The 9,320-nt window shown below is 38.1% G+C and overlaps 1 protein-coding gene across 2 annotated transcripts in view; it reads left to right on the top strand.

The window, feature by feature from the left end:
- The window catches only part of SCP2 (sterol carrier protein 2), a 50,572-nt gene extending 45,388 nt beyond the window's left edge, over positions 1-5,184 (top strand). For both annotated transcript variants that reach the window (XM_056497037.1, XM_056497036.1), the window contains 4 exons: positions 795-888; positions 1,451-1,580; positions 3,011-3,090; positions 4,315-5,184. In XM_056497037.1, coding sequence (XP_056353012.1) covers positions 795-888; positions 1,451-1,580; positions 3,011-3,090; positions 4,315-4,410 — 400 coding nt within the window. In that variant the 3' untranslated portion in view covers positions 4,411-5,184. The remainder of the gene's footprint in view (positions 1-794; positions 889-1,450; positions 1,581-3,010; positions 3,091-4,314) is intronic.
- Positions 5,185-9,320: the final 4,136 nt, after the last annotated feature.

Raw genomic sequence — 9,320 nt, forward strand, 5'->3', positions numbered from 1 at the left:
GGTGATGAAACTACATGATGATGAAGATCCTTCACACCAGTTTCCTACAGCAGTGGTTGTACAGTTAATCACTGGTTCCAGATCAAGTCTGTGGCTTTAGTAATAACTGGTGAGAATGTGCATCAAGGCAGCAGGACTTGATCTGTTTTGCATTAGTTTTTGAAACAATTCTGATTTTGTTTGGTGGCTTTTTCTGAACCTTACAGTTTCCATCCTGTTAGTTCAGCCTTGATTTATTAACAAAATGGATGTGTCTCCTTCAGACAAGACAGTGCCCACTCTTGCTACCTTGTCACACATCTGCAGGGCAGTGTCAGTACCATCCCAGTAAGTTCTAGCAACACTTCTTGAGCAATTCAGCAGTATCAGATCTGACCACAGTTTTGGACTTTGCTGCCAAGATATGGTAATAGTGGTGAACTTGTTCCTCCTGCTGCTTGAATTGCCATTTCTTTGGACATTTCTCTGTACTTTGGCTCTGCATGCCCCTGCAGAAATCAAGAATTGGGTTCCATGTTGCTATCAGGCCATGCAGGGTGATTTCTCCAGAATATCAGGAATAAAATTAATGATTTACTTTCATTATAAAATTAATCTTCAGCTCATACACACAGAACACACAGATATCTGGAGTGACTGTAACTCAAGCTGTCAAGAGAGCAAGCTTCACTTTGATATCAGAGTTGCTCTATACTGCTAAAATGTTTCTTGCTGGTGTTAGGCCTATTTGTGATCATTTGAAGATGTTGAAAATGTGATTTAAAGTGTTTAAATTAATGGGATTTTTGTTTCAGCAATGGCCGTATTGCAGCTGTGCCTCTCAGTGCAGCTGTTGATGGATTTAAGGCACAGCTGGTCTTCAAAGAGATTGAAAAGAAGCTCCAAGAGGTATCTGACTACTTTTACCTACAACAGGATTTTAATTGGTAGCAAAATGTGTGTGAAACCTGTTGGGAATGTGTTAGCATCCATCACTTCTTCAGGACTGCTCAATGAAACAAATGTTATAGATTTGGATTTTGCTGGAAACCTTTTACACTGTGCCACGATTTTAAATTACTTTTTTTTCCAGGTAGTTCCTACCTGTGTAAGGATATTTCAGTGGAGGCAAGTTTAGACTGTATGTGAGGAGCTTGCTGACTAACCACAGAAACTTTGTTTGGTGTTAGATGCTTGCTTTGAAAGTGTGGTCAGAAGAAGAAATTGCATTTTGTCAAACTAATGTCAGGACAAGACTATTAGGACTATTCTTTAATAGATTTCAATACAGATAGTCATAGTTTGAGGTTTTTTTTAGATTTTTTTTATGTTTTAAATGGTGCCTAATGGGGGGAATAGATATTTTTATATTAGTAGAAATGGTGGAAGTTTATTAATTACTTCTGTTAAATTAAGACTAACTGAAAATTAGGTTGAAATAAATTACTTTCTCATTCCATGGTCATTACAGGAAGGAGAGCAATTTGTCAAGAAAATTGGTGGAATCTTTGCCTTCAAAGTAAAAGATGGTCCTGGTGGGAAAGAAGCAACTTGGGTAGTAGATGTGAAAAATGGTAAAGGCTCTGTGGCAGTTAATTCAGGTCAGTGCTCTTTTATTATGTCATTGCAGAACACACATAAAACTAATGAATAGGCTCATATTCTGTTCAGGCTGTAGTGACCTTGAGCAAAAATGAGGTAGACCTACCTTAATGTTAAACTTTTCTTATTACTGACACTTTCAATCCATGGTGTTTCAGACCAAGAGCTAAACATCTTCTACTCTGAATCTGCCTACAGATAATAGTGTATTTTATTAAAGGCTAGAGGCAGAGCTGTCATACAATTTCAAAGGAACCAGAATGGGGAAAAAAATGTGAAAATCAAACCTTGGGGATTTTGTTGCTCTCACCTCTTAAAATTTGGGCCAAAAATGTAATTTTTAGCTGTTTCTTCAGTTGCTTTATTGGAGACACTGGTAAGCAGTAAACTGGTCTGCCTTGTCAAGTTTCTTCTCCTCTGCAGGTAGTTAAACACGAAAACTTGATTGGTTTCTGTGCTGTACCAGCTGACATAAACTTCAAGTTCCATTTTGAAAAAGGCAGAAATAAGTAACAGACTGGGTGGTGTTGGGGAACCCCATAAAAATATTGAAAACACAGGATTTGTACCCTTGCCATGAAAATGTCTTGTGTCAAATCTGAAGTCACACACCCTATGAAAATGGAAAAAAAACAAAAAGAGACAAGAGACAGTTCTCAAAATCTAATGTATCCATGAACCTACATCACAAACTTTTAATTAAAAACATGACAGGGGATTTTATTCAGAAATTCATTGTTATGTTATTACAAAAAGAAGACCACAGTCTTTTATTGCATGGACAACAATTTATCAAAGATTACGATCTAGTAATAAGATGAGTGCAGGAAAAGATGTGTGCAGGTTTTAGCCCTTTGCTTTATACCAAATACATCAGTATTTATATCAGAGTTTATTAAAATAATTTTCCAGCTTACTTCTAGTAAGAAGATCCTAGAAACTCCTGCACTTGAAGTAATTCAGATGAGTGCTTTCAGAATGCACGTTGTTCCCATGGAAGGAGAGAGCAGGAAATGCCTCAAACGTCAGTGATGAGTATCTTCAGAGAGTATCACATGGGAAAACTCATCTATTCCAAGCTGATCTTCATAGTAGCAAATACAAGTGTGATAAAACTGAAAGATTCTTTTCAGTTTGCAGTGAACACTCTGTCTGGATACATATGGATTATTATTTATTTTCAAGGAATTAATTTGCTTAGCTTTTCAGGAAGGCCCATCTTCCTTCAGTGTTGGAGTGGTCTGTGCTTCAAGGTGGCTCAGCTGCCTCTTGGCTTTGGGTGGCCTCTTGCTGATATTTTTTAATGGCTCTTACTTGTACTTCAGGTACCATTTGCTCACCTGTGGTCTAAAGGGATGCTCACATAGTTGTAGCCTCTATAACTGTTTCATTTCTCAGTCTGAATCTTCATTCAACTTCTGTCTTGCAGATAAGAAGGCAGATTGTACGATCACAATGGCTGACACTGATCTGCTGGCACTCATGACTGGCAAAATGAACCCTCAGACAGTAAGTACAGCAAAGATGATCTGATCAGGGAACTGGTATTTTTTGAATGTGTTTAAGTTGAAATCATTTGAATGTTTTCATGCAGAACTACCATGGCTGATCTGAAAAATGACAATTCTTGGTGTGCTCTGAACAAATCAGCCAAAGTGAGATCCTTCAAGAAGGACAGGGATGTATGTCAGACATCCTGCAGGGATGTGTCTTGTGTTATATCCCAGAAGGAGATATAATAGTGCTTGGTTTGCAGAGAAGAGGGGCAATCAGTTTTTGCAACATGCCATAAGAAAGAAGGAATGTGGGCCTCTCTTTATGGGACTTTATTGCTATAGCTGACATTAGTGTAAGGAGTCATCTTGATGCTGAAAAGTAGAAACTGAGGTGAGCATCCACTGAATGCCTGTGATTTTGTTGTTGGGTGGGGAGTTTGGGTATTTTTGTTTGGTTGGTTAGTTTAATTTTTTTTTATTCCTCTGCCAAAAGCAGTCATAGTGTACAAGTAAAGCAGATGTATAAGTTAATTTTAAGTTGCTGTTCAGTGCTGTGCTTCTAAATTTGAAATGCTCTGGGTCACTGTTTCAAGATTTTGGTCTGGTAATCATGGGGTAAATTTTGCAAACTGAAACGTGTCTAGGAGAAGTTTTGAGATAAAACACATTATAGAAATGTAATATGCATATTTTAATATACGTGTAGAAAATTCAGGAGCAACTCCAGCTTTACGTCTACAGTTTGGATATTTTGGTGCATGCGGTTTATCTCCTTATAAGGTCTGGAGGAAAAAATCCAAATTTTCTGCATGTCTGCTTCACAAATGAGATTTGTAAAATTGAATTGATCAGTTAAGGCTGAGGAGGATCTGAGCTAAGAAATCAGTTGTGGCTCCTGCTGTCACTGTGGCTTTATTGTTTGCGGTTGAAATAATCAGCTTGTCTGCTATGAACAGTCACCACCCAAACATGGGGTGTTCTGCCTGCTCCAGGTGCAGACTCATGGCTGTGATAATCTAAGAAACAGGCAAGTTTATTCTCTTTAGGTATCACAAATGTAATACGAATACAACTTCCTCAGTTTACTGTTCTACAGTCAAACAATGCATTTGTTTCTGGATGTGAGGTGTGTGCCAGAACTGTTGGAATTACCAAACTGATTATCCATAATAACCCATAACTGTCTGGAGGGATAATATGTTGTATTGCATTTCACAGAATCTTTTTTTCTTTTCAGGCATTCTTTCAAGGCAAATTGAAGATTTCTGGGAACATGGGCATGGCAATGAAACTTCAGAATCTACAGCTTCAGCCAGGCAAAGCTAAACTTTGAGCTCAGTAGAGTAAATAGTACTTGATATTCTTGACAAAAAAGTAGAATGAAACTAGACATTATCAATAATATGGCACAGACTGGGTTTGATTGGACCTTTCTCACCTAAATTCTGTGGTTAGAGACCTTAATTCTCTTAATTTCCGTCGGTTTCTCTATGGCTAAGCTTGAGGCATTAACACAAATGGTACATGGTGGAGCTTTGTGACAGCTTTTGTTCTAATCAGTATGGATAATTTTGTAAAAGTTAGAGCTGAATTAGGCTGCTTACTATTGTTGAGGTTAGCTGGGAAGAAAGAGGGGAAAGTTATAAATAGTTTGGCATATCAATGAAATGAGTTGCATTTTTAAAGGCTGTAATAGCAGGTCGTACAAATGCTTTCAGACTTCCATTCTAACCAATCTGCTGCTGCTTACATTAAAATGGTCTTGTAAAGGGGATCTCTAAGAACATTTTTTAGAATAGGTTTTAGGAATTTGCTATAAAATACTTTTCTTATTACTACTTTGGAATTAAAAAATAAATAAAATATCCAGAAGTAAGCAGGAACTAGAATGATGCTTTGAGGTTCACAGGATTTGATAATACTTCACCTCAAAAACAGGTTAGATTTGCCAGGAGACAGAGAGGAAATATAACCTGTTTTCTCCTGGTAAAATCTGGTGTTGATCATGATGAAATTCTTGTCAGTTATGTAAAAGCTTTAAGTTTTGTTTTGGGAAAATGTATTCTGGTTGGAAGTTTAATAGAAAATTAAATATACTTTTCCTGTTCTTCTGTGTGTCTCTTTCTCAGATTTATAAACATGGATTTCATGTTAATGTACTGAACTGAGTGTTTTATTCAGGTTGCCATAAAGGGCACCTGCAGGCATCCACTTTTTCCTCCTCAGGCATTGTCAGTACGTCATTCATAAACTTCATATCAGGCCGGAAGAACACATCTCACGTCCTCACATACTTGGGCTATGGCTGAGGAACTTAGACCAAAACTTTCATTTCCCTGGCTTAACTAAAGTAATAATAATAAAAAAGAGCAAATTCAAGCCAATCATTCTGCCTCCTATTGGGAATAGTGACAGATTCCTGAGCAATAAGAATGGCTCTACTACATCAGACCAAAAATCCTTCTGGCTCACTGGATTTTCTCCCTCTTGCTACCTTGGAAGGAAGATGAAGATGGCCCAACCATCTGTTTACTCGGAGTACTTTCCTAAGTGCCACTGATTGTCATCTTTTTTTTTCCCCAGCTCACAAATTTAAGCCAAAAGTAGTTATGTCTGCATTGTCTTTCATGGGTTTGTTCAGTCCCATTTGGAATCCCTGGGCAGCTTTTTTAGGTTGGGTCATGAGTTTCTGTTCCTACACATCATACAGAATTAAACTTACTCCCTTCTGTCCTATACATTGCAGTTTTATACCTCTTAGTTTTTTGGGGCTTTTGGGAAGGGCTTTGTGTTTTACTGGAAGAACAGTGAGTAGCTTCAGAGCACTCCTGGTGTTTCTATTCTTGCCCTGTCACCTTCAGGCTTCACAGCTTACAGAGAGGTCATTCTCTTTAAGTGTGTCACTTGGAGAGACCCTTGTAATTTTCTGTCCATCCAATTGTCCTTTTAAAAAGTTATCAAGATACAAGAGCATATTCTGCCTATATTTTTCTTTCCCCAGCTGCTTTTCAGACCACTCCTTGTTTTGAGGTGATGTTTTCTTAGATCCCTTTAAAGCTGGGGGCTCATTCCTTTCATACTAACTCAGTGCTTATTTCTTCATTGTGAAACTGAAATATTTTAAATCACTGTTCTATATGCATCAGTTCATTTTTATTGAATTTCATCTGTCTTTTACTGCCCAGGAACTCAGTGTTCAGGCCTGGTCTTTAATATCTGGATGAAACAACAATTGTGACCCACTGTTCATCATCTTTTCCAAGACATTAGTTTTCTGTTAATTAGGATAAATATGGCATTGCTCCACTGTAAACTTTTAAAAGTAAAATCTGGTCATACGAACGGTTTCCTCCCATGCATTGTTTATTAACTTATCTAAAGGATTGGAGTAGATAGGAGTCATATCTCTCAAATGAAAGCAGTGTTTAGCTCTCTGTAAAATAACACTTGCTATTGTGTTCACTGCTTTTTCCTAAGTTCTTGCCATTTGGCTTGTGGGTTAGAACAAAGGGGAGTTACAGGATTTTTGCAGAAATTCTGTGCAGAAAACAGTTTGTTCCTCCTCTTGAATTACTGATACTACCAGAAGAACTCTGAGGAGATGTCTGTTATGCAAGCTAAGAATATGCCTTTTTCAAGGATTTTGAGCACAGACACAACTGTGTCCACTGTTTTGGCCACTTTTTAATTAAAACAGAAAATGAATTTTGAAATGTAAACAAGATAACATAGATAATAGTACTGCATCCCAATAATAGTTCAAGTAAGATGTGCTCAGCTGCAGAATGAGATTAAGTTCTTTAAGGGGGAAAAGTTGCAGAGAAATATGAATGGGAAAAAGAAGTGCAAAAATAATTTTGGAGTTTGTTTGCTACCAAGAGGAGTACTATCCAAGGCTAAGGCCCTGATCTCTCCCTCAGAGAAATCTGGGTTTGCACAGCCTGGGGCTTTCAGGCTTGAGCATCTGCAGCTATGATGTCGTTTGAACAGAAAAATCCCAGGTTAAACCTTCCATTCCCATCAGCAGTAGGTAGAGGGAGTAGTGCAAAGGTTAGCACAGCCTGCAGCTGGGAGAACTGGTCAGGCTGGGATTTCTCCTGCAGGATTTAAGGAGATTTAGAGGACAAAGTTGTATATTTATCCCATTTACCTGCTAATGTCCTATTTTGACATCTGTCCTGTATTGCTTCTTCACTTTCAACACCTTTGTGTTATAACTTGCTGAGTAATTTTTTTATACAATACTTCCTCTGATTTTCCTGGGAGTGAGGGGGAAGGTGTATTTTTCTAGAAATCCCAAATCCTCTATGAACATTCTGCAGTCTTAGAATATGACAACTTTGAATAAATAAATATTACAGTGGATAGAAACAATTTACTTTCATGAGAAAAAGCTCCATGGTACAAAGTAGTTTTTTAACATTATAAAGTTCTGTTGCTCATTTTTTTGCATAGCTGGAAGTATTACCTAAGTCTATACCATTTTAGAAATCTCGCTACAAAGGTTTACTTTCTCACTCCCTAATGCTCTGTTGACCAAGTAGCATTAAGTTCCTCTTCTCCAGCTAAAGTCCTCTGTAGCTTTAGATCAGCCTTTTATCTGAAGTTTATGTTTCTGCAATTGTATTATGTTAACTGGATTCCTTGGGGGGAGAATTAGAAAGGAAGTTAGAGATACAGAAAGGTAGCCAGTAACTGAACATAGCAGTGTTTTAATTTTTGTTTCAAAGGCCTTCTGTAAAGGGAAAAAATAAATTGTAATCTTCTAGGCAGAGGGTTTGGTGTTCTCAGACTCCCAGCTCACATGAGGGGCAATCTCAGCTTTAGACATTAAAATACTTGGGAGGGTTGTTCTTCCTTCATGAACTCTGGTGAGTACCCCTTGCCAGCTCTTAGTTTGGGGTTTTTTCCCAGCTATAGTAAGTGTGACAGCCAGAGGTGTTGTCAGGTTAGCAGGTATATCTTACCTTTATTTTCTTTTGCAAAATAAATATAATTCTTGCCTATTGGAATTTTCACTATAATGAAAAAAAGGAAGAGAAGTAAATTATTTGTCAGAGTTGAAGCCACTGAGCAGAGTTGATACCTGACTCAGCAGATATGGCTTGCAAGAATTTGTGTGAATGCTTTGGATTTGGAGCACAGATTTTATTTTTAAACTTTTACTTGAGTTTTGTGTTTTCAGCCCTGCTGCTTTGCCTAATCAGAAATAGATTCAGTGCAGAACAATACACTTACTTTTGAAAATGCATGTGACACAGTCTGGCAGGTGGCATTGTGGAGGCTTTGCCTGTGTACAGCTCATCCTGGTACAGTGTGGGATCCCTCTGGAAAGCAGCAGAGTGAGGAGGCTGTGAACAGCTGAGCACCGTTTGTGGCAGCTGGGTTAGAGAGCTGCATTTTTGGGCAATAGATCATTCCAGCATGCAGAAGGATGGGATTAAAGGACCTTGACTACATCTTCCCTCTTAGAAAAACTGCAGATAGTCACAAGGCTGGTTTTGTCCTTTTCCCATATGTCCAAAATCCATCTGAGGTCAGATTCAACTCTTACCTCCTTGGAACAGGAAATCCATCACTTCCTGCTCTGCAGAGCACCAAGAGCACTTCATGTCAGCTCTCGTTAAGCAAAGAAGGGTAAGAATGCAATTAGCCTGGTGGATAAAAGGCAGGGAAAAGTCTCTTAACTATGAAAAATCAACACTTGAGGAAGCAAACCACATGTGGAGAACAAATGCTGGAAAAAGCCCCAACTGTTTGGAACAAATGCCTTTATTACTTAAATAAACAGCAGTGTAATTTGTTGGAGTGACAGTGTGAGCTGTTCTGTACCCTGTATCTGTAAGGAGAATTCATTGCTAACTTGAAAGCAGATGGCTTTGTATGGCCCTGGGTGGGTTTTCTGGGAAATGTTAGTTATATGCTATGATACAGGAACAGAAACATCCTAATAATGCTGCAGCAGGCTAAAAGAAACATGAATAGTATAAAACAAGTACAAAATATGCTGTGTCTGTTTCCCATATTTCAGGTAGATTAAAAGCAGTCATGGCTTTTTAATTTTTTTTTTTTTAACAGTACATATCCTCTGGGAGAACAGACATCTCAGAGTTCATTTGGATCAAGACACAGATGCCAATAGGCTCATGGTTAGACACTGTTGTGAATTCTTAGGTTTGAGAAATACTTCCCTTCCTGCTTTGGAGACAAAACCCCCTTTTATTCCTTGTGTTTTGATTATTC

Source organism: Oenanthe melanoleuca, chromosome 8 (genome assembly GCF_029582105.1).
Source record: "Oenanthe melanoleuca isolate GR-GAL-2019-014 chromosome 8, OMel1.0, whole genome shotgun sequence".
Lineage (NCBI taxonomy): Eukaryota > Metazoa > Chordata > Aves > Passeriformes > Muscicapidae > Oenanthe > Oenanthe melanoleuca.